At 36.1% G+C, this 24403-nt stretch overlaps 4 protein-coding genes across 6 annotated transcripts; 3 read left to right on the forward strand and 1 right to left on the reverse strand.

Moving 5' to 3' along the window:
* Window positions 1-3351: 3351 nt before the first annotated feature.
* LOC110377421 (aldo-keto reductase family 1 member B1) lies at window positions 3352-9905 on the forward strand. The gene is made up of 7 exons (XM_021336320.3): window positions 3352-3509; window positions 3973-4115; window positions 4555-4696; window positions 4935-5129; window positions 6391-6590; window positions 8353-8508; window positions 9756-9905. Exons 1-7 carry the CDS (start codon window positions 3435-3437, stop codon window positions 9805-9807), a joined length of 963 nt encoding a protein of 320 aa, XP_021191995.3. The 5' UTR covers window positions 3352-3434; the 3' UTR covers window positions 9808-9905.
* A 1460-nt stretch (window positions 9906-11365) lies between these two features.
* On the forward strand, window positions 11366-15959 carry LOC135118725 (uncharacterized). The gene is made up of 2 exons (XM_064041424.1): window positions 11366-12534; window positions 15894-15959. Exons 1-2 carry the CDS (start codon window positions 11512-11514, stop codon window positions 15957-15959), a joined length of 1089 nt encoding a protein of 362 aa, XP_063897494.1. The 5' UTR covers window positions 11366-11511.
* A 4294-nt stretch (window positions 15960-20253) lies between these two features.
* On the forward strand, window positions 20254-22371 carry LOC110383041 (putative nuclease HARBI1). Its single transcript, XM_049836783.2, has 6 exons — window positions 20254-20401; window positions 20501-20672; window positions 20860-21050; window positions 21212-21347; window positions 21474-21615; window positions 21914-22371. Exons 1-6 carry the CDS (start codon window positions 20307-20309, stop codon window positions 22306-22308), a joined length of 1131 nt encoding a protein of 376 aa, XP_049692740.1. The 5' UTR covers window positions 20254-20306; the 3' UTR covers window positions 22309-22371.
* Window positions 22306-24403, reverse strand: LOC110383055 (uncharacterized). 3 transcript variants are annotated; one of them, XM_064038894.1, is made up of 4 exons: window positions 23614-24403; window positions 23276-23457; window positions 23130-23199; window positions 22306-22827 (listed from the first exon to the last, which is right to left on the reverse strand). In XM_064038894.1, the coding sequence occupies exons 2-4, from the start codon at window positions 23336-23338 to the stop codon at window positions 22373-22375; spliced, it is 588 nt and encodes a 195-aa protein (XP_063894964.1). In that variant the 5' UTR covers window positions 23339-23457; window positions 23614-24403; the 3' UTR covers window positions 22306-22372. The 3 variants fall into 3 exon arrangements, with proteins under 3 accessions (XP_063894964.1, XP_063894959.1, XP_063894960.1); XM_064038889.1 differs by lacking the exon at window positions 23276-23457; XM_064038890.1 differs by having other exon boundaries at window positions 23276-24403.

Raw genomic sequence — 24403 nt, forward strand, 5'->3', positions numbered from 1 at the left:
TTGAAAGCACTTAATTATTTGTAGCAAAAAAAAACCAGAAATACTTTTGTTGTGGACGTGTAGCAAAACATAAACAAAGGACAATGCCGGATTTTGTATGGACCCTGTCCCCACCCACCAACAGACTTGAAACTAGTGTCATCGGAAGCGCATCCTTCGATAGATCATGATTATCAAAACGATTTACTCCAAATGTATGGGGTTTTGTAAATACACGACATTTTAATATCCTTAATAATCAATAAACGTCAAGTTTGTTAACCAATTACTCGGAGTTGCGTAGACCGATTTTGATTATTTTTGTTTTAATGCAAAGAAGGTGTCTCAACGTTAGTCCGATGTAATTTTCATCGGGATCTTTTTAGCAACTTTTGAGTTATCACCGGTTAGAATGATAATATAATTGGTTTAATGATTTTGTATGGACCTTTACTGACTCCAACAGAGTTGAACCTAGTGTCATCAGAAGCGCCTTATCCATTAGATACTTTTTACTGTGACGACATACTCTAAATGTTTGGGGTTTAATGAATTATTTTTATTTTTAAATTATTCAAATCTCATATATTTTTTTTTATATTACCGTTTACTAGTCATTGGATACATGAAGTGGGCTGCCGTTGTAAGACGACTAAAAAGTCACGGTGTATACCTACTAACCTAACCTAACGTTACGTTAATTGTGGATACTAAAATGTCGAATATTTCCAAAACCCCATACATTTGCCGTAAATCGTTATGATAGTCATGATCTATCAAAGGAGGCGCTTCCGATGACACTAGTTTCAAGTCTGTTGGTGGTGGTGAAGGTGTCCTTACGACATCCTACATTGCTTCTTCAAACCGATTATTTTAACTGATGATAACTCAAAAACTGCTTAAAAGATCTTGATGAAAATTAAATCGGACTAGCTTTGAGATAGTTTCTCTATATACAAACAATAGATTTCAAAATCGGTCCACGCAATTCCGAGTAATTGGTTAACAAACTTGAAGTTAATTGATTATTAAGGATACTAAATTGTCTTATAGTTCCTAAACCCCATACTTTTGGAATATGTCTCCATAATAAGAAATGATCTATTAAATGAGGCGCATCCAATGACACTACTTTCAAGTCTGTTGGTGGGTGGGGACGTTTTTAGGCATTGTCCTTTGGCGCCCTTACGCGCGTCGGATGTCAAGTGGGTGCGTTCGGTACCCGTCATTTTAAAAATAAAATCTCCGTAACTATGTTATATTGCTAAAGATAATGCCATTTTATAATGTCTAATAATTAACTTTGGGTCTCTTTTTTATATTACATTCAGTTTTTATTATAATTTAATAATAATAAAACGTTTAATCAAAGGTAAAAAAAATATTAACAACTAGAGTTAGTTTTCGAACGCACCATTCATTCAACAATCGTTCATTTTGCTCACTATGGCGCGTCCCTATTTACATTTGCATGACGTCACATTAGAATTCGAATCGAGTGTTCGATAGTGCTTCGAATGTGGTTCGTGCTGCCTACTATCGACAGACTCCGTTTTCGAATCGAGGCCTCGATACATTGTCGATACGAATACGTTAGATATTCGTGCTTGGCCTAGAAAACATCCCGCCACTAACGTAACGTCAAGCTTAAGCATTTAGTCTTGTGGACGGCTAATAGATGGCGTTATAAAGCAGTACCAAGTACCTCGCCGTAGCAAAATGGTACAAATGTAAATGAAGTTCTAGCTATTTTTGAATCATGAAATCAACTACCGATAGTACATATTATTATAATTGAAAATTAATAAAAATTACTATAATTTAGCACCCAAAAATGATTTAATAATATTTTTTTTGTTTAATTAAGCCAAATTGCCCAATCGAATCTATCAATGAGGGTTTTTGAAATTTTTTCTGCCACCGGGTGGCGCCACGTATGCGTCTGGTCCAAACAGCTGTCAAATAGTATGGAATTGTAGGTGCCGAACCTATTGTTTATTGAAATTCTGTTATATTGGAAGTGTTATTGATTTTATTATGGACTACGGTCAGAATAAGGTTTCCGAACTAAAAATTGAGCTAAGAGAGGGTTCAAAAGTCACTGGTACTAAGGAAAAGCTTGTTGAAAAATTTGTTAACACAATATGATTTAGTTTTTTTTATTTACTCAACCGCAATAGTAAAACAATAATGCAGTGCTTTAATTATAAAATAAAAAAACACTAAAATCGTTCACTATTCATAGTAAAGATAAGCACTTTGACAGTTATTAGACCTGACGACTCGGTGCTGCCACCTCGTGGATTGCCATTTTAGAAAACCCTCATTGGTGAAAACGGCACCATTATTGATTCAGTAACTTTTTAGTTCTCTGCTATTAGACGGACAGCCGTGGCTCAACACTACCTACCACCCTTAGAAACTAGGAAGATTTTGTTATAATAATCTCTTGTATAAATAAGTGCTTGCCAACCTATGTTGATTAAATGAAAGAAAATTATAAACAGCGTGGCATTTGAAACCAGAGGGATGTATCTACTTATTTGCCGACTGGTTTAGGGAAAACGTCTGCTTCCAGCACGGAAATGTTTTATCTACCTATGCAAGGCGCTTGCTAAGCTGCGCGCGATACCCTTAAGAGAAAACGTGGATGTAATAAATAGCTAGATAGGGCTGGTCACGTGCAGGTCGTCCCATTTATGCTTCTTGTGAACACTGAAGGAAGTGCTGCAATTACTTGTGATGGATAGTGAGAGTTAGATGCGGCCGTAAGGGTCGCGCCATCCATATAACTTTCTTATCTACCTTGAAGGGAAACTTTATGACATCTTTACGGGAATCGAAAAATATGGACGACCCTTGACATTAAAACGCTGGTCTCGTAGGTATCCCCGAATCCGATTTAAGAACTAAGGTTTTGACCACACTACACCGGTTAACGAGTAATCGGCGATTAACCGTGCCGCCCTTAAGTTGTTTACACGGAGTCGACAGTTAATTGCGGTCGCAGTCGGAACTTTATACAAAATAGGAGCCTACCTACCAATAAGGGTCGCTTTGGATTTTCTTGATAAGATTTTGTAGCTGTCTTAGGCTACTCTATAATAATTGGTATCTTATAACGAATTCTGATGGAAACAGGTTTTATATTTCATGCAACAGATATTTGAGTTGAGTTGGACGGTAGGTAGTGTTAAAGTCAGGTTGCCTGGTGTAGGCATAGGTTGCCTTACTAAGCAGTAGGTAGACCTACATTACGTCAAACTTAATTTAACATAGCAAATTACAGTCGATGTAATAATTAACTTTTATGATAAGCGACACCCTGACCATGGCCTTCGATAGTATAATTTAAACAGTGATAAAAACATTATCAACGTTATGTATTTATATAAAACTTGTTATTGAGCAGAACATCTTATTCTCAGATAGTTGTTAAACTGCCTTTTAAGAGCATGGCCGCTAAAATTCCTACTGTGAGGTTTAATAACGGACTATCGTGTCCCATATTGGGTCTTGGGACATGGCAGGTAAGGCATTAGTTTTTTATATGAAATAAGTATATCAACGTAGTGTTACAATAATTTTATCAAAAACATATTTACTTACCTGCATATAATACACCTACCTATTATCTAATATTGAATTTAGTGTAAACCAATGTTTTTAACATTATTCGTTTTGCTAGTTCGTGTTTGTGTAGGTAGGTACTTTATGTTTATAAGAAGAATCAGTAGATCAGTGTAGAAGTGATAATAGCGTCCTAGCCGATGGTCGCCCACGGGGGCTGTTCTCATGTACCTAAGGAGACATATTATACCTAGTGCATAAGCGCATATTTGCGACACAGGTGCACCCCCTGTACATTCACTCCTCCACTACACTCACTCCACTTCCTTCAGAAAAAAAGATTTGAATTACAATTGTAATATTTATCGATAGGGTACTAATAGGTACTAGGATAGGTACTAATAAATTGGGTATTTATTATAGTCAAATCCTGGCGAAGTGACACGCGCGGTCGGCGAAGCGATCGACATCGGCTATCGACATATAGACTGTGCACATCTTTATTTTAACGAGAAGGAGGTCGGAGAAGCGATCAAGGAGAAAATTAACCAGGGCATCGTAAAAAGGTCAAAATATATGTCCATTTAGTATGTTTACGTACCATACCGCTTTTTCTCTCCGGTCAGAACTGTCTTTGGCTCCGAGTATCCGTAATCCTTGTGTTGTTTCGTTTTTATTAAATAACAAAGTCTCGGAGTTAATATTAGGGTTACCTACTAAAGAACGACGAAGTCTTTTCTATTTAAGAATCTTCTTCCAAGGAAATTGAATGAGTGTCAATTCATACGCAGGTATCTATTTGTGTTGTGCGGAACGTGAAATCAGAATGTGGAAAGATAGTTTCGTATTTTATAAATCTTCGGAAATGTTTATTCCATTTAAAATCTTTGAAGGAGTGCCTATTGATGTTTATCCCAGACACGATGTGTGAGTGTATAGAGGGACCTCTATACATGTGTTATTATAAACATGTTTTTATATTATGCTTTAATGTTTGTTTTACAGAGAGGACCTTTTTATAACATCAAAGATATGGAATACGTATCACAGGCCGGATTTAGTGGAAAAGGCTGTAAAAATCTCGCTGTCTGATCTCGGATTGGATTATTTGGATTTATATCTCATTCACTGGCCTATGGCTTACAAGGTAAGCCCATTTTTATTATTCTTAAAGTTGTATACCTACTTCGAACTAAGCCCAACGCAACCCCGAACAGAAATTGAGTTTATTTTTGGTTAACAGAATTCTTTAAATCCACAGAAGACTTATGTAAATAAAACGTAAAAAACTTTTCAATTTGGGCGCAAGCTTTTTCCGAAATGATACCGAAGCAACATTAGCTTTATTATGTACAAAGCGGAATAAAATGTTTGTCTGATTTTAGGAAGGGAGTGATCCGTTTCCTTCAGATGCTAATGGCAAAGTGATTTACTCCGACGTAGACTACGTGGATACATGGAGGGCTATGGAGAAGCTCGTCGAGAAAGGCCTCGTTAAGAGCATCGGAGTCAGCAACTTCAATTCTGTACAACTGACTCGAATTCTGAACGCTGCTACAATTAAGCCAGTGACCAATCAGGTGAGGTGTGAAAACGATTCAATCAAGGGAGATTTTGGCGAGTGGAAAGAAAAATATTTATACTGAATTAAACTCAGTAAATACTGAAAATGGTAAAACTAACTTCTAGACAGAATCTACTTACCTACGTATTATGTAACTTTTGAAGTTACGCAAGATGGGTGCTTTTTTCCTTTTTATATTGTGTTTTCGTTCAGTTTTACGTTCTTAATTTGTGGATCCTAGCAATAAGTAAACATTAAGAGGACGAATTGGAATTTTTGGCGCCAAGGATGTCAATTTTTCTCAGTAAATACAAAACGGATCAAAATACAACTTGGTTACCTGAAAGTTCATGATATAAGCCTTATTTTGTTAGTTGTAGAAACATGATTAGGTAACTTTTATAACAGAGAAAAATATATCAAACATACCTCTTTTTAAAAAGAGATTCACATATTATGGGCAAACGGGACCGATTTAAGCCTCTTAACTTTTTTAGTAGTTGAGTATATACATACTCTTTAAAATGGTAGTAGGAATTTTTATTAAATTATCATTTCTAAATATTAAAATTACAAAACCATTTTGTCGCTTACGACTTTTAGTTATAAGCTAGCGCGCGTATTGTTATCCTCGCCCCGCTCAGACGCTCCGACCCCTTTTGGCGCCTTAGATGCGCGTGCCGGTTATGGAATTATTGTTGACCACTTCCTCGCCAAATAATACTGAATACTATCAATTGCGTCCATCTCATACATGCATATTGAAATTGGGTACACAAATATCTCTAAAATCACTTGGTGTAGCTTGTGATGTGAAGCTGGCAGGTGGTCGTCGTTATGCATGCCTTTTGCTAAATAAATTCAATTTATGGCAGTGACGTTATTATCGACGTAGTGGTGGCCTAGTGGCTAAAGAACCAACCTCTCAAGTACAAGTGCGTATGTTCGATTCTAGGTCAGGCGAATACCAAAGAAAACTTTCTAAGTTTGTATGTATTTTCTAAGCATATCTTGGACACCAATGACTGTGTTTCATTCCCCAGCTGTCATTGAACATCCTTGGCAGACGATACGGGTAGTCAGAGGTCAGTATGTCTGACACCAGTTTAACCAAGGGGTATTGGGTTGTTCGGGTAACTGGGCTGAGGAAGTCAGATAGTCAATCGCTCCTTGTAAAACACTGGTACTCAGCCGCATCCGGTTAGACTTTAAGCCGACCCCAACATAGTTGGGAAAAGGCTCGGGAGATGATGTAGTGACGTCATTAATTGTTACAGGTGGAATGCCATCCATATTTGAATCAGAGTAAATTGTTCAACTTCTGCGTGGAGCGTGGTGTGACACTGACAGCGTATAGTCCACTCGGTAGCCCCCAGAGGCCGTGGGCGCAGCCCGGCGATCCTTCCTTGTTGGAAGACCCCAAAGTGTTGGCTATCGCGAAAAGGTTGAACAAATCTCCGGCACAAGTTCTTATAAGGTAATTTTGTTATCATTAATTAACCAGAAATTGTATTGTAAGATCTAGTAAATGCGATATGTACGTAGGTAGGTACAGCAATGCTACGAATTTATCACTATTCACACTCTAAAATCAATGTTAATGCTACTGCAATCACGTGAAATGCATTGGGTTGTTTAGGGGTAAGTCATAATACCTATCACCTTACCTTATTATAAAGACTTCAGTAATATTATGAGTTGAGGTATGAAATAAATTATAATTATTTGAAGTTAGGTATGCCGCTGTTGCTGTCGTAGCAAAAATAAGTATATATATATATGCATTTTTATGATATGTACATTGTACATTATTTTGAATATGACCGTGACTTATGACGGCAAGATAAAAGTAGATAGTTTTAATAGAGATACAAACATAAGTAAAAGATTTAAATAAACTTATCGAGCATTAAAACTTATAGTAAGCAGGGAGGACCGTGTCTGCATGTAAGAGTCCGGACATTAAGTCGGAAATTATTCTATGTTATAAGTTAGTTGCAGAAAAGATCGAAACAACTACCTATAATAAATAACTTTGATAGTCAAATTCGGTTTATCAACATAGAGGAAAAAATGTTTGATGTGGTCGCTAGCGAATTAATACAGTTAGTTCTAAATCGAAAAATCTCTTTTTCAAAAGTCGATTCGAGTTCGTTTAATGACATTAAAATAAAATCGTTTTCGGCCTAGTCTATTCATAGAACTAGCAGTCGATAGTGAGGCTCAAAGAGTTCCGTCGGTTTGTGTGAATAAAAGTATTCTGGCAAAGACTGACTATGCATCTCAGATTTACTTTATTTTATTACATAGGCACAAGTTCACTGACTACATAAACCTTATCTATGGTTATAAATATTTTTGTTTATATATATTTTATTAGGCTCGGAATGTTTTATATTTTGAAAGTAACATAACAATTGTTCCACCATTTCCACAAAAACATAAAATAACGTCTATTTATTTACGTGTTTTTGATAACTTAATTGGCGAGTAAAAGGCTTCGTTTTCACAAGCTAATCATAATTGAAGTCAGTTTAAAATTAAAAGTTCCGTTCCGTTTTAGCCGATATAACAAATTGCTATTTCGGAGATCGTAATTTATTGCTTCATCTGACGATGAAACAGCTTCGATAACGTTTTTTTCTATGTTTCATTTATATACAAAATCTAGTGGGGTACAAAATTTGTGCACAGAAAATAAAAATAACCGGGGACGCGAGGCAATGGAGCATCATTTGATGCGATCGACACCAGCCCTAGTGACCGGAACGAAGCCGTTTAGTAGATTTTATCGTTTTTATTCGTATGTTACATACAAGTAGTATAAAAGTTTCTTGTTCTATCCCTTTGGCTCACATTACGCAATATTGCGTTTTATTTTATTTTGCATTTATATCATACAAGATAAACATGAAAATGTTCTCTATCGCAAGACAAGCCTCTTGCCTATGTTTGTAGTTTATTCATGTTGCAAGAATAAACTCTAATATTATTTTTAGTTTATAACAAAATAAAAACTCTTTTCCAACTATAAACTCAGACAAATAGCGCGTCTAATGTTTCATAAAATAAAGTAGCTACCACAGATGCGTAGGGTTAGGTTATGATACGATACTGCTACGGGGCCGCTACGAGGCGGCTACGAGACTGCTACGACGCCGCTACGACGTAGCTACGACAAGATAGTGTAGCGCATAAAATTGCAATAATTTTGTTAATTTTGCAACGTTTGTTTCAAGGTACCAGATTGACAGAGGCATCATAGTTATACCGAAGTCAGTAACCAAAAGCCGTATAGCAGAGAACTTCCACGTTTGGGACTTCGCCCTGACGAAGGAAGACATTAAGAGCATCAACAGTCTCGACTGCAACGGTCGACTGATACCGCAGGCAGAGTAAGTAAACACAAACATTTCAATACAAACTATGCTCTTTACTTCAGCACTTTCTTCAGATGAGATTGTTATCGCTGCAAACAAACTCAACGTCTCAGTTTTTCTTCAAAATAACGTTCATTATCTATAGTAATTCTATTTTATTTACTTTCTTTGTATCGTGTCTCTATTGTGATGGATGTGTTGGTAGATACCTAATATTTATTTGGCGTGATAGACTTTGATATCTGAAATTGTATTCAACTTGGTTTTCAACATAAAATGTCAGTTTTGGGTCTGGCAGCGAAATGGATTGGTGTTTAGATTTAATTTAACATAGACAGATTAGTGTATAATCAACTGTAATTTTCTTAAACTCATAATAATTATATTTAATCAGATTTTGTATTTACGAAAAGCTTTATTTTCCGTCAGTCTTCCCACGCTTTGGTGCACCCACACGCGTTTCCCATTTCAATCCGGATCTGCCCCACCCGTTAATAAATGTTCAGTAAATAAAATGGTAACTATTGGCTATGGAGTTAATTAGGTGAACTTTCACGCTGACCTCCAGTTGAAAGTCCGCCATGAACATTTCAATTAAATATGTTTAAACCCCATAGTTAATCAGATATAACAAGCCAGCTTAACATGACTCTGAATTAAGTTTAAAAAATTATTATACCTACCACATTCGAGAAGCAAAATATAGTACTGTTTTTTTATTTAAATAGAGAACAGAAATATAATGTTATCTCGAAAAGGATAAAATATTAACGGATATCATTACCGAACCTAAGTTTCGTGCTCCAAAAGTTTCATTGTCGTTCATTGATCCGCTGGGGGATGATTCAGTAACAATCACACAAATACCTCTCCCTCACTTTATTACCACTAATAATGGGTCTCTGGTTCACTCGCACGGAATTAGAAATTAAATATTTAGACACACAAGTCGGTGACACTTGGTAGATTGAAAAATATGTTTTTTACATATCCCCTGAAGAATTCTTTTTTTTTGTGCGCAATGGGCTTTGACTATATCGAAATATTTAAATATGATAAACCGTGGATACAAATGGGAGGTCCAGTGGTCGCTTAGTTGTGACGTAACGAACTGGCTAACAAACGAGCCAACTTTAGTGTTAACGATATTAATAATTGGGATTATGGTAGTTAGGATTAAAGTCCGAATGATTAATACGACCGTTGTTACTAATACGATTTTAAACTTATTCTTTAATCAAAGATTAACGTTGTGTTCGCAGGGGTCGAGAGCACAAGGATCATCCCTTCGCTAATCCAGATATTATCTTCTGAATGCGGCAGTCGACAAATATATACATTTACTTATTAAACCGGCTGTATTGCCATTGTTTTGTAGGTATGTTAATACATTAAATAATCATAAGATACAATTAACGGTGTTTTACTTTACGTAGAGGTTTTGTACTAGCAAGCATTTCATTTTCCTCGTAGAGAGGCAACAATGTGAGGGAACAGTGCATGCCGTGAATAGCCACTACATTTGGGCATTTCCATCGAAGCCACACGTTCAGGGAGGTCGTGTAAAGGAACCGTCAATTCGTGCGGGCTCAGCAATATCCGGCCAAACACCCATCACTGTGTGTTTCCGCTAAAGCTGTCAGACGCTTGATTTCGCTAAATCGTTCGCATTCTTTAACTCTGTCCTGTCTGATTAAGAAAATACGCAAGAAATAGTCCGCTGAATGGTCAGCGCGGACTTTAATCATCGTGATTGATAAAGGACACGTGGAAGTAGGAATTCGTCTTAGAAATGGCCTTTGTCCGCAGCCATACGCGCGTTTTTACTTTCAAGAGGCTCTCTGGAATATATTCTATTTCGCCTTTGAATATACAAATATTTACAAGCCAGGGATGGCAAGATACTTGAAAGAATATTACGTAAGGCAATACATCAGAATTATGATAATGTGGATGATAATCATAGCTACTAAACATAATTTTTTATCGATTTTGACTTGATAAATAGATTAACCTTTCACCGCTTAACCAAAGCAGATTCAGATGGAAATATTTGCGTGTAAAATTTATTAATGCAGACAGACTAGGACTACGTGGTTTGATGGGATTGCCGCGGGGTTAAAGCGAAACCGCGGAAAACAGCTCGTTACTTCATAAACGTAAATATCGTACGCCTATCCCTATTTTTGCTGTACAAATCTATGTGTACTTCCATTGTGTGTAGCATTTTGTCGGTGGTTGCGTACAAACATCGAGGCGAAAAAAAGTTCCTGAGAAAATGTTCCTTTTTGAAAAAACATCATAGTCGTCATTTTGTTACGTTACCACTTTAAAAATGAAAGAGAAAAGTAGAGGAAGTTATTTGTACGAAATATTATTTCCCTAACGTGGTAGGCGAGGTTCGCGCAAACTAGCCTCCAGTGCAGGCACCGACGCTTCTGAGATAAGGTAAGACCTTCATAACAGTACTTTATAACGTTAGAATTGTAACCAAAGATAACAGTGTTTTTATAACTACCTTGTAAAAAATACAAACAAATAAAGGACGTTACTTTAAACCATCCAAAAGCTTTTAGGAGTATCGATTCTGTCCTGTACGAGGTCACACATTTTTACCTTTCACACTAGACAAGGGTGACCCGAAGAATTTTTAACATTACCCTATTCTGAAAAGGATACGTGGGTGATCCTACATGAACATTGTCTGTCACAGGCCTAATGAAAATCTTGTAAACCACACACGCTCAGCAGTAGTTTCTCTACACATAAAATAAGGTTATGTATTCGTCTACACATAAGTACATACTTTTACATTACAATTTTGGTAGCTGTTTTCAAATTCTTTACTTCACAGTCTCGTGTCGGTAAGCGCGCGAGGTGAACGTATGCATCTCATTAGCGAGTTACATTTTTTAATCGTTGTGCATCGGTCCCTGCGCGCTGCAGTACTATACGTACCTGCGGGCCGCGCCCGCCGCCGCCTAGCGATAACGACGACACTGATCACGATTCAAGTGTATGGACAAAAATAGTAACCAGACGGAGAATGATAGTGCCATAATTATGGATAGCAATATTAATGATCGGGAGCAAGAGATGTCAGATTCTGAAGGGGAGTATCACCGAGAAGAGATAATAGTACAAGCTGAAATAGAAGAGAATACATTAAGACCAGAGAAGCGAGACCGAAGTGATGAAGAGGAAGAATGGAATTTAGTAAATAGAAAGGAGAAGAAATTAAAAATGCAGAAGGAGAAAATCGAGATATATTTATCAAGCCAGGAAAGAATGCCTAAACAATTTGCGTTAGCCAAATTGTTTAAAATGAGTGGTATAGTGGATATAGACAGAGTAAAATATATAAATCCCTTTAAAGTGCGCATCGAGGTAGACAATGAGTTTAGCGCAAATAAAATTGAGAAATGTCAAGCATTTATAGACAGGAACTGGAACATACAGAGGGCTATGGAAAGAAGCTCATCCTATGGGGTAATTAGGGATGTGGATTTAGATCTATCGGATGAAGATATATTAAAATGTATATCCTGTAAGAAGCCAGCTGAAATAATATCTGTATATCGGCTAAAACGCCGTGACCCGGAAGGAATAGGCTGGCAGCCGAGTGAAGCCGTCCAGGTTTGTTTCAAAGGTTCCTTTATACCACAATATGTGTACGTAGAAGGTTTGCGTATCAAGGTTACACCATACTTGTTTCCGGTATCGCAATGCTCCAAATGCTGGAAATATGGTCACTTGTACAAGAAATGTCCTTCTAGTAAAGTAGTTTGCCCGAAATGTGGTGGACCCCACGAGAACTGTGAAACAGAAACCTTTAGGTGTGTCAACTGCAGCGGTAAACATATGGCATTGGCTAAAAATTCTTGTCCAGTATTTTTAAAAGAAAAAAAGATAAGCGAGATTATGAACGAGTTCAACTGCACTCATAGAAAGGCACTATCGGTTTACGTTCCTCCGTCGCCAGTGAATGTCGACAACAGCAGTGCTGAGATACAGCCGCACCCCAGCATTTCACTTCGATTCGTAATGTCATTTCATACTTTAGGGGAGGTAGGGGAGGGATGGGCACTTTTTCACAATTTATTGCATAAAAAATCAGATTTTACAGATCATTATCAACTTTTATTGCCATTTCTTATATTCGGCTAGATATAATGAAAGAGCTTTCCTAAAAATTACAATCAGTTTCAACATTACGAGATATTTAAACGGTTTTATTTAGCTCACCCCGTTTGTTTTATTATTTATTCTTGGATCAAATTTAGTAATTCAAATTTCACCCTCTTCCTGTCAACCGATTGGTCTGAAATTTTGTATACACCTTTAATTAAATCCAATATGGCCGCCGGCACAAAATGGCACAGCCCCCTCAATATGGGTATCAAATGAAAGGGCTACACAAGTAGAATACTGTCAGCAACCCCAGCGGGCGCAACAGGGCCAAGGCCTGCCTGCACGTCGATTCTCTAAAATTCGAACAACAACTCGCATTTCACTTCGCTATTCACTCTCACTTCGCATTCGATTCAGAACGACCTTGATTTTGCATTCTGTAAACATCACCTAATCACTTGCGAAGTGAAGTGAGCTCGACATCGACCAATGCTGTGCTAGTGACTTCCCCACTCGACAAAATGTCAACCGAGATTAATCAGTTTTAATTTTATCAGTTTTGACACAGAATTTTAGCTAAATATGATGTTTTAGTTATAATTTGTTATTGTAAGGAATTTGAGGCAGCTTTTAAGTATAAAATAAACAGAAATCTCTAAATTCGTGCTGTGAATATAATCTATGCTTACCCTACGAAAAAATACTGACAGCGCCAATTTGCCTTTCTTGCTGATTTTGAGGAAACCTTATATATTTTTTACTACGGCCGGATTGTTCAGAGCTTCCACTACTTCATTTATGCAACGAGATGCAGACGGTTGCGATAAATAAGTTCTGATGCCCTCTTTCATAACCTTCTGGTAACCGCCACTAGCCAAGAATGATAAAGTACATAGTATCTGTGAAACAATAAATCAATAAAAAATGTAATACCTACTTTATCTGGATTTAGTGAAAACAAAATTGAGACCAATTTGGTTATTTTCATGCTTAAGAGAATACCAATATTATAACTGAAGTACAGAGTCTTTTGAAAACATATCAGCTGGCGGGGAAACCACATAAAGGGAATACTCCTTATTAAGAACTAAGTGTTTTTCTTATTATTGTGTGCTTGATTACAATTTTTCAACTATAAACTGTGTCAATACTTACTTTTACACGAGTTGTAAGTCCTTTGCCTCGACGTTTTGTGGGCTTTATCAGGGCAGTAAATCAGACTCCAGTTGGTCAATTAGCTCCTTTGACAATCTATATATGCTCACATAGTCATCATCGCGAGTTAATAAAGATAAACTACGAATTCTAGCAGATTGTTGACGCTTTTCTAAATTATCTAAAGCATGAGCTTCTTCTAATAAAGATTTAAGCAAAACATTCTAGCCATCGTTAAAGGTAGGCACTTAATCACTTTAAAACACTTAGAACTTTATTTAAACACTATTTTAAATATAATAGTCTCTAGATCAAGTTGGCAACGGTACCTGAAACAAGATTCTATAAAGGATTTTCGCGCAGATTTATAACCTCACAAATTTTCACTGACGAAGAAGAGCAAAATTTACAAATTATACATTACATGGTATGTCCAAGCCTCCCTACCATAGGGAGCATTGGACACTTTTGACTTAGTTTATGAAAAAAAAATCGGTAAAAAAACTTTTAAGTTAAACGGTTTTATCTTATGTGCACTGAAAACTAGAAAATAAAAAATAGTTACTTACCTTTCAACCTACGTAGGTGGTCCCGGTCATATTAGACTAAAATAAAAACGTGGGGCCCATTAACTATTGCTGTAGTACTCTCTTCTAAAGGTATAATAGGTGTGGATTGCATCGACTTACTATAATTGTAACTGGAGATTTTGACAATCAATAATTAATAATAGAAAATACACATACCTTTCATTAGTTTTCTCTTTATAACGATCCGAAACCGCAACAAAATATTTAAGTACTTTTACGAGTGTTTGTTCTTGACAACTCACAGAAATGACAGATAGTCTATGGATGAACACCGTTACCAGTCGGTAACGTAAACTACCCAATAAAAACTATGATCAGAAATCAGAATAAAAGGACCCCCTTTATTCTGATTTGATCATGTCCCAACTGCCCATCTCCCCTACCTCCCTATAGATAGACAGATTTAGACAGATCTGTCAAAATCTCGACTTTGATTTAGTTCAACTTGTCAACACGCTCGATAGTGAAGCGCTAGTGTAGTTTGACAATGTCAATCACGAAACTTTAAGGTAGAATTCCGTGGGTCGCGATTGTCGCAGCCGCGCGCGACAAAAGTCAACCTATGAAAATGTATGGCACCGCTGCCGAGGGCTGCGACAGTCGCGCGCGGACGACGAATTTCGTGAGCCGCTCGCGGCCGTACGCTTCTCAACATGGTCTAGCGCTTAATAACATCTATAGAATTTTAGTAAAACCAGAATTAAATTTTTGACAATGCCGCGAGCAGCTTACGAAATTCGTCGGCCGCGCGCGACTGTCACGGGCCTCGACAACGGTGCCATACATTTTCATAGGTTGACTATTGTCGCGTCCACGGAATTCTACCTTTAGATCGAAGTCGAAGTGAGAGTGATGTCGAAGTGAGTTGTGATATTTTATAGAATCGACATGCTGCACGCGTATTGTTGAGAACACTAAAATGGAAATGGATTATGTTTTCAGTGATTCCCCCGTTCATATTCCTACTTTTTCGGAAATTGTCAAGGCAAAGACTTCGATACCTGTTACAAAAAAGAAAGTCTCACCGGTCAAATCTTCTGTCAAACAAAATCGACTGAATGATGTGTGCGAAATAGATCAGATTACGACGACCACGACAGAGACGACTGGCCAGGATAAGACGGATAAAATTCCCTCTCAGGAACATAAAAAGAAGTCGGTTAATTTTGAAGAACTTCTTAGCAGATTGAAGGAAATTATTTTTTTGAGAGGGCAAACAATGGAATGGAAATTTCATGAAATAACAAGATGCTGTCTTGAGTGGTTTATATTAGTGGTAGTCGATTATGTTTCAGATTGGTCATTGTTTAAGATAATTTTGGATTACTTTTATAATAATGGTTAAAAACAATCATATTGTTAAGCTAAATTTAATGCAATGGAATTGTCAAAGTCTTAAACCTAAGTTAGTTACTTTAGAGCAACTTCTTTGTCAGAATAAAATTCATATTGCCGCACTCAGCGAAACTTGGTTAGATGGTGAAGCACATGTAAAGGTCAATGACTACATCATTTACCGTAAAGATCGCGATGACGGTTATGGTGGAGTTGCAGTTCTGGTACACAAATCAATTCAATCTAGCCCGGTAACTCTAACCACTGTTAATCCAGGAATTGAAATAGTTGGGGTCAGGGTGTATAACTGTGACTATATCCAACATATTGTATCTGTGTACTGTGCACCATCAGTTCACACTGAACGCCGGGATTGGGATCATATTTTCTCTCTGTTCAACAGCAAATGGATGGTCTTAGGAGATTTCAATGGCCACCATACAAATTGGTCATGCAAGACAGATCATACAGGTTTACAAATCTATGATGCATTAATGGATAGTTCCCTAGTAACTTTAAACGATAACAAGCCAACCCGTATTAAATTAGTAAATAGCCAGTTGCAATCTTCTTCTCCAGATATATCTTTAGCTTCCGTAGACATAGCTTATAAACTAAATTGGACCACTCTCAATGAAACCTTAGGCAGTGATCACATTGTTATTAAAATTTCAACACATGTATCCTGTGTCTCGCAACCCATCGTACGGCGAAATTATAAAGGGGCAGATTGGTCCGGGTATCATAACTTTTTGGCAATGATCTGTGAGAATTTTAACATTTCAGATAATCTGCAAGACTCGTACGATACATTTTGTGATTATATAGATATGGTCGCTGAAATTAACATTCCATTAATAAAGATGAGCACAAATCCCGAATCCAACTTTAGACCTAAACCATACTGGGAAACGTCATTGTCAAAACTAGTAGCAGAAAGGCGCCTCGCGTTATCGCAGTTTAGACGCAATCCAACTCCCTATAATTTAAATAAATTACAAAAGAAGATAAGTGAGGCTCAATGTTGCATGCGAAAAGCTAGAAGCAAATCATGGCAAGATTTTTGTTCATCCATAGACGGATCGCTATCCCAAGGTGATTTCTGGAGAAAATTGAAATGGTTTAAAGGGTATAGTGCACCTAAATATTTTATTAGTAAAGAGAGATCATATGATTTGCTACAACAATTGGCACCAGACTATGTAAGTTCAGAAACGCCACAATTTTTTTCTAACAATCCTTGCCTGGAGAAGTCTATTTCCATCAGCGAGTTGAATAATTGCATTAGGCGTAAGGACACTTCTCCGGGTTGCGACAATATTTCATACTCAATGCTGAAGAATTTACCTACTAACGCAAAACTAATCTTGGTATCTTTTTACAATAGTTTCCTTAGAACGGGTTTTGTACCCCAACAATGGCGTAATATTCGAATAGTGCCAATCCCTAAACCTGGACGTGATTTAAATTCGAGCTCGGCGTTGCGTCCCATATCCATGATATCATGTCTGTGTAAGGTATTCCATAACATCATAATTAATCGAATCGAATGGTATATTGAAAAAAATCACATGCTGTCTGATTACACCACCGGTTTCAGAAAGTGCCGATCAACCCTAGATAATTTATCTTCGTTAATAAGTAATATTCATGTCGGATTTTCGAAAAAACAATCGACTGTTGCATGCTTTATCGATATAGACAATGCATATAATAATGTAAATTTAGAACGGCTTCTAACCACAATGGATGAGTTGGGTTTAGGCTATAGAATATGCACATATGTGTGGAATTTTTTAAAGGAGCGAAATTTAACAATTAACTTTGATCACGAGGGTTATATCAGTAGGAAAACATTTTATGGTTTGGCTCAAGGCGATCCTCTTTCCCTATTCTTTTAATGTTTTGACACATGAGATTTGTAAATCTATCGATGAAGTTTGCATTAGTCAATACGCGGACGATTTTGTAGTGTATGTAACGTGCAATAATCTGAATGAGGCAACGCATAGACTTCAACGTGCATTGAATAAATTAACTCAACTTCTGTCTCAAGCCGGTTTAGAAATATCTCCACAAAAGAGTAAGGTATGTATCTTTGACAATAAAATAGTTTAACGCGTGATCACATTTGCCTCGTGATAAAAACACTCCATTAGAAGTAGTAAATAACGTTAAGTATTTGGGACTTTGGCTCGACAGGAAATTGCGATGGGCTAAACAAATAAATGAGATACGAGAAAAAACATTAAAATTAGTCAATATTTTTAAAGTTTTAACTGGACCGGGTTGGGGCATGCAAGTGTCAAATTTACGAAGACTTTATATATCTTGCATTCGCAGTAGGCTGGATTACGGCAGTTTCCTGTTTGGCAATAGTTGTAAAACTCATTTAGACAAATTAGATAAATTGCAAATCAATGTTTACGTACAGTGGGTGGATTTATAAAAACTACTCCGATCCTCGTCATGGAATCCGAACTGCACCTACCGCCATTATGTGTTCGTCGCCACTACCTCGCCGGTAAATACTGGTTAAAAGCGAAATCTTTTCGAACTTGCAACTTATGCAGATATTAGATGAATTATGTTTGTTAATAGAAAATCCCTTTGGAGATATAAAAGTAAGCCATTATTTACAAATAACTTTTTACAATAACTTAATAATAAATATATATACAACATACAACTAACTTATGACCTAATATATACACTTACTATAAATAAAAATATTTAAAAAATTGCATCAAAAAACCATTATTAAGTTTAGCTCATAATTATTTAAAAGAAAAGTCTATTTATGTTAGTAATCAATTAGATATGTTTAAATTAAATACCTGGGTGAGTAGTATTAATCTAGGCAATACACTCAAGTGCAACATAGACACTGTGAATATGCCAAAAAGGAGCTATAATTCACATGCTTTGGAGGATATTTGTTGTAACTACATTAGGAATAGATATTTAAATTATTACGCAATTTACACGGATGGCTCGAAAACTAATAATGTAGGTGGATTGGCTTTTTTCGATCCACAGTCAGATAGTTCGGTAAAATTTTGTATTGAGGCTAACATATCCATAATGACGATAGAATTATATGCTATTTCAGAGGCATTGTCCTATATAAGTTCCTTTCAAGCGGGTAAATTTGTTATTTTGACTGACTCCAAAAGTGCAATCCAACATTTAGCTCGATGCACCTCGAACAGTCGAGGCACACCGATAGCTTATAGCATTTTGAAATCACTGCTTGAACTGAACATGAACAATTTCGAAATAATTCTTCAATGGGTGCCGTCCCATATCGGATTATTCGGGAATGAGATGGCAGACCGGCTGGCAAATGTAGCTATATCAGATGGTGTCAAAATTCCACATGTACCTTATTATACAGAAGTAGTTCAAACAGTTAAGCAAAAGTGTATGGAGATTTGGAATGAATATTTCGACAGTCGATCACTCACAAAGGGAATCTGGTATAGAACAATTCAGCCTGGGTTATCTCGCTCGCCATGGTTTGTGGATTCTGATCTACCGAGAAATGATATTGTAACGGCGTTAAGGCTCCGTTCCGGACATATACCATATATATAATATATAATAGTTTTGCTTTTCTTATGGGCAAAGTTCCATCTAGTAAGTGTACTGAATGTGATCGAGTCGAGGACGTCTACCATATTTTGGTGGAATGTGTGCGAAATGGGCCTGAAAGAAATTTATTTGAGACTGCGTGCAACATTAGTTTACATGAGTGCGGTATATGTAACAGCATTCTGGCTTACCCATTGTCAGAGCAAGCTAGAATGCTTTATAAATTAGCTCAGTATGCTCTAAAAAGAAGGTCTTAGTTTAATTTTAGTAGTAGGTATTATTATAAGTTCTGTATAGACATATTTTTGTAAGCCTAATGGAGATGGCATGATCATGTTTGATCAAATCTCCTTTTTCATCAATAAAGATTTAAAAAAAAAAAAAAATTCTTTACTTAAAAGACGAGTATGTGAACATAGATATAAAAGAGACACAGGCACAGGCTTGATGTGAATACCTAACAATCAAAACCTTTGTTCTTTAAATAAAAACACACTTCGTTACAAGAAAGACGAGCCAAGCAAATTCATCAAGATAATAGCTTATGACAAACTTGAAATGGAACGTAATTACAAAATTGTATATCACGTACATCCCTTCGGGGTTTCTTTAATTTGGGAGTACGTTCAGACATTATATATTTACACTTGTGTCTTGTGAAATTAAATCTAAGTGCGTACCAAAGTTAGTAGTCGTACTAAAAGTACTTAGAAAGCAGACACAAAGTTGGGCTTGGTATCTGTGAACACAAAAATGAATACTGAGCAAGAATAGAGATTGGTGATGTCGTTATAGGAACACCCAATTATTTACTTAATTAAGGTACCTGGGGATCGGTTATTGAAGAGTTCAATGCTTAGTATGGAGCGGCTTTCAACAAGACTCTTAGACTTTTCTTCATGGACCACTTTCATAAGAGTCACGTCAGAATATTTCTCAAATCTCAAGTGTTTTAAAATTATTGTTAAGTTATTGGAACAATTAGTAATAGCTTCAATATAATTTAAAATGCAAAGACCGCCACTGTATGAACGTAGTACCGCATATTATTTTTTGGCGGCAAATTTAATAGAAAATTATGGATATCAATCACGAGAAACAAGGTAAGTAATTAAATCATATTTTATTTATTTGCGTACCTATTGAATTAATGTGTTTGAAAAAAATTGAGTTAATTATATGTTTATTTTTAATCATTGTAGAGAAATTACGCGCAGAGCAAAACTTAGGAATAGAATTAACCCACTGGACATAAATGAAACCGAATTTAAAAATAGATATCGCCTAAATAAAGAAGCTTTTAAGTTCCTCTGTGAGCAACTTAAACATAAAACATCATTAACATCGAGTTCTAGAATTAGTCTAGAACTTAAGGTAGGTACCTAACCACTTAGATTCTACATAATTATACCTATTCAATATCTTCTACTTGTATTTCAGTATTGAAATGGAAGTGTATACCGAATTGCAACTTATTTAATATGACAAAATAGGTATCTATAAAGCTAATAGTAAATTGTTACATCCTTAAAATCAAATAAGTAAATATTTTATGTTTCAGGTTCTTTGTGCATTATCTTTTTATGCCAATGGTTCATATCAGCGAATAGTGGGAATGGCTAAATATTTGGGCCAAACAACAGTGAGCAAATGTGTGAAGGAAGTCACTGATGCTCTTGTAACTCCTGCAATCCTTAACACCTTTATAAGATTCCCCAGTACTCGAGCTGAAAGAGACCTAGTAAAAAGCAAGTTAGTATGAACATTGTGATAGGTATCTATGAGGGGAAATGTCTAAGTATTTTTTTTGTAGAAGTACGTTTAAAACATAGTGTTATTGTATACTTTTTAACATTAATTTCTAATACTAACATATGATTGCCTATTAAAATATATTTATTTTTGTCTTACAGCTTTTTTGCGAAGTACGGTTTTCCTGGAGTTATAGGATGCATTGATGGATGCCATTTCCATATTTTTACACCCAGGAAAGAAATTGAACATTTATTTTATTGTAGAAAACATTTTCATTCATTAAATGTACAAATGGTAAGCATTTCGTTTTTTGTAACTATGTATGCGATTGAGCACTACTAATAACATACTAGCATTATGTATGTACCACTTTACTATGGTATACCAGTGTACCTACTAATGGTTTTATCTTTATTTTAGATATGTGATAGTGACGGCCGAATTCTAAATGTGAATGCAAAATATGGAGGAGCCACCCACGACGCTTTCATATGGGAAAATAGCCTAGCTAATAACTACATGCAGGAGTTACATCGAAATAATGAACATGTATGGTTATTAGGTTAGTAACAATCAAGTAAATTCATCCATCTACATAAATAATAAAATTGATTTGCCGAATATATTTGTAATTGTAATCTAATGTAGACGTATAATTTTCAAACGACTATTCTGTAAATTGGATAATTCTTTGTTGTGTTCGTTTTAGTCAGGAACACGATTTTTACTAAACTAAAATAATTAAAAAAATCGGGTAAAAAATATGGGAACACAAAGTTTGCTAGGTCAGCTAGTTTACAAGATAATTGAAAATAAAAAAAGATTGAATATTTAAAAATTAAAGTTTTGAATATTTACAGGTGATTCCGGCTATCCACAACGCCCCTGGTTAATGACACCAATTCCGGATGCTGCTGAAGGGACTCCAGCATACAAATACACAGCAGTCCATGGAAAGACGAGGGTGGCTATAGAAAATACTTTTGGCCGATTAAAAAACCGATGGCGTTGCTTATGTAAAGATCGCACACTCCACTATGGACCGGAGAAATGTGCAAAAATCATTACTGCGTGCAGTGTGTTGCATAATTTAGCCCTAAAATTTAACGTACCCGAACCGGAACCAGAAGAACTCCAAAACATATCTTTATCTTTTTCTGACCATCTTTTTCAGGAAAATGGAGGAGATGACTTAATTAGGGGAAGGGCGATGAGGAATATTTTAGTAGATAGAATTAATAGATTACACTCATAACTTTAATTCTTTATTAATAATTTTAAAAATTGCATTTTTATAACAATTAAAAAATAACCTTAATCTAAGTTTTTTTTTCCATACACCTTACAAAAACTTCCATAGCCTCTTTCATAAAGTCCAACCATTTAGCCTGTAATCGCAATTCATCATCTCTTTGTCTCACCCTTTCATGCATCTCTAATTCTCTCACTCTCAATTCATCATCTCTTTGTCTCACCCTTTCTTTCACCTCTAATTCTCTAACTCTCAATTCTTCTGTCCTAATCCGCAACCGCTCTTTCTCTAATTCTTCATAGGCCCTATCACGCTCTCTAGCATACTCCTTTGCCTTTCTATCTGCTTCTAAAAACATTTTTCCTATATGTTGTTTGGCTTTTTTTTGTGGTGGTGGTTTCCACATCTCCTCTTCATGTATTTGAGGATCAGTGGATGGGAGAACAGGGGTTTCATCTCGTGGACTCGGCGGTCTAGGGGGAGCCACTGTTGGCTGACTACTTGTGCCCGGAATATTCCAATCTGTAAAACATTTTATTAATGTTAATTTGACTAGGCCTTTTTCTCATTAGCAGAAACTTGAGTTCTCATAGAAAAAACATTTACTGTGTAATGTGATATTTATGTCTAAATATTTTATGTATAAATTTATTGGGATTTATGTATAAATATTTTTTTTTCAAGACTTGACATTGAACAAACATTATGATGCTTTTATGTACCTAATTTATGGATGCATAAACATACATAGCAAATATTTGTAACCACATTAAACATATTTACATAAATTGATTAATTATTATAAAAGTAAAATTCATATTTACCTATTTCATAGTCATCCACATGTGCATCAGGAACTCTCATCTCTGATGGTTGAGAAATTTCAGCAGCTTCCTGAAATTAAAAAATAATAATTACTAGTTAATAAAGAAAAAAAACAATTTTAAAAATAGGTAAGTAAGTAGCTAACCCGTTGAAACCCTGCTTCTTCCACCACCAAGCCAGTAGCTGCCTGCACTCCAATTATCTGCATGACTCGGTTTTCTAAATCAGTCAAGGATAATTGAAGTGCTGGCCTCCACCAGTGCCACTAGCAGCCCTATTAATTTTGGCACACTTCTTCTTGCAATTATTTTTGTAATCGCTCCACACCTTGAATTAAAAAACAATAATTTAAGCAGGAATTCCAAACAAACTTACTTCACACAAAGATATTGGATACCTAACTAATTAAAGCAGACACTTAAGAGTGACTTTATTCAAGTGCCCCAACAACAAAAAAAAATAGCGTCACTTGAGTTAACATACCTTGCGCCATTTCTCCTCAGACCTTGATTCGCCTGTGCCTTCACTATTTAATTGATTTGACAACTCCTTCCATTTCATATTTATGAAATTGCGACCTCGTGGGCCGCCTGAAGGTTTTGACAAATCTCCGTTTCTGGAATAGAAATAGCATTGCACTTAAAATACTTCACACTAAAGTTTATGCCACTCAAACTTATTAAAACTGTTTACTCACGCTTCCATGAATTCCACCATCATTTCATACTGCGTCTGACTGGTTCGCATAATTATTTATTATATTAAAAGCACTTTGTAGCAAAAAAAAACAGAAATACTTTTCTTGTCTAGCAAAACATAAACAAATTTGGCGCCATTACGCGCGTCGGATGTCAAGTGGGTGCGTTCGGTACACGTCATTTAAAAAAAAAAAAAAAATCTCCGTAACTATGTTATATTGCTAAAGATAATGCCATTTTATAATGTCTAATAATTAACTTTGGGTCTCTTCTTTATATAACATTCAGTTTTTATTATAATTTAATAATAATAAAACGTTTAATCAAAGGTGAAAAAAATATTAATAACTAGAGTTAGTTTTCGAACGCACGATTCATTCAACATTCGTTCATTTTGCTCACTATGGCGCGTCCCTATTTACATTTGCATGACGTCACATTCAAATTCGAATCGAGTGTTCGATAGTGCTTCGAATGTGGTTCGTGCTGCCTACTATCGACAGACTCCGTTTTCGAATCGAGGCCTCGATACATTGTCGATACGAATACGTTAGATATTCGTGCTTGGCCTACAG

Source organism: Helicoverpa armigera, chromosome 2 (genome assembly GCF_030705265.1).
Source record: "Helicoverpa armigera isolate CAAS_96S chromosome 2, ASM3070526v1, whole genome shotgun sequence".
Lineage (NCBI taxonomy): Eukaryota > Metazoa > Arthropoda > Insecta > Lepidoptera > Noctuidae > Helicoverpa > Helicoverpa armigera.

Coding starts and splice junctions, on each gene's coding strand:
- LOC110377421 (XM_021336320.3), top strand. CDS start 3,435: ATGGCCGCTAAAATTCCTACTGTGAGGTTTAATAACGGACTATCGTGT. Junction 3,510..3,972: donor TGGGTCTTGGGACATGGCAG/GTAAGGCATTAG, acceptor TATTTATTATAG/TCAAATCCTGGCGAAGTGAC. Junction 4,697..4,934: donor ACTGGCCTATGGCTTACAAG/GTAAGCCCATTT, acceptor GTCTGATTTTAG/GAAGGGAGTGATCCGTTTCC.
- LOC135118725 (XM_064041424.1), top strand. CDS start 11,512: ATGGACAAAAATAGTAACCAGACGGAGAATGATAGTGCCATAATTATG. Junction 12,535..15,893: donor CCAGCATTTCACTTCGATTC/GTAATGTCATTT, acceptor TTTACCGTAAAG/ATCGCGATGACGGTTATGGT.
- LOC110383041 (XM_049836783.2), top strand. CDS start 20,307: ATGCAAAGACCGCCACTGTATGAACGTAGTACCGCATATTATTTTTTG. Junction 20,402..20,500: donor TATCAATCACGAGAAACAAG/GTAAGTAATTAA, acceptor TAATCATTGTAG/AGAAATTACGCGCAGAGCAA. Junction 20,673..20,859: donor GAATTAGTCTAGAACTTAAG/GTAGGTACCTAA, acceptor TTTATGTTTCAG/GTTCTTTGTGCATTATCTTT.
- LOC110383055 (XM_064038889.1), bottom strand. CDS start 23,691: ATGAAATGGAAGGAGTTGTCAAATCAATTAAATAGTGAAGGCACAGGC. Junction 23,200..23,613: donor CTGAGGAGAAATGGCGCAAG/GTATGTTAACTC, acceptor TTTTAATTTCAG/GAAGCTGCTGAAATTTCTCA. Junction 22,828..23,129: donor TGTGGATGACTATGAAATAG/GTAAATATGAAT, acceptor AATGTTTTACAG/ATTGGAATATTCCGGGCACA.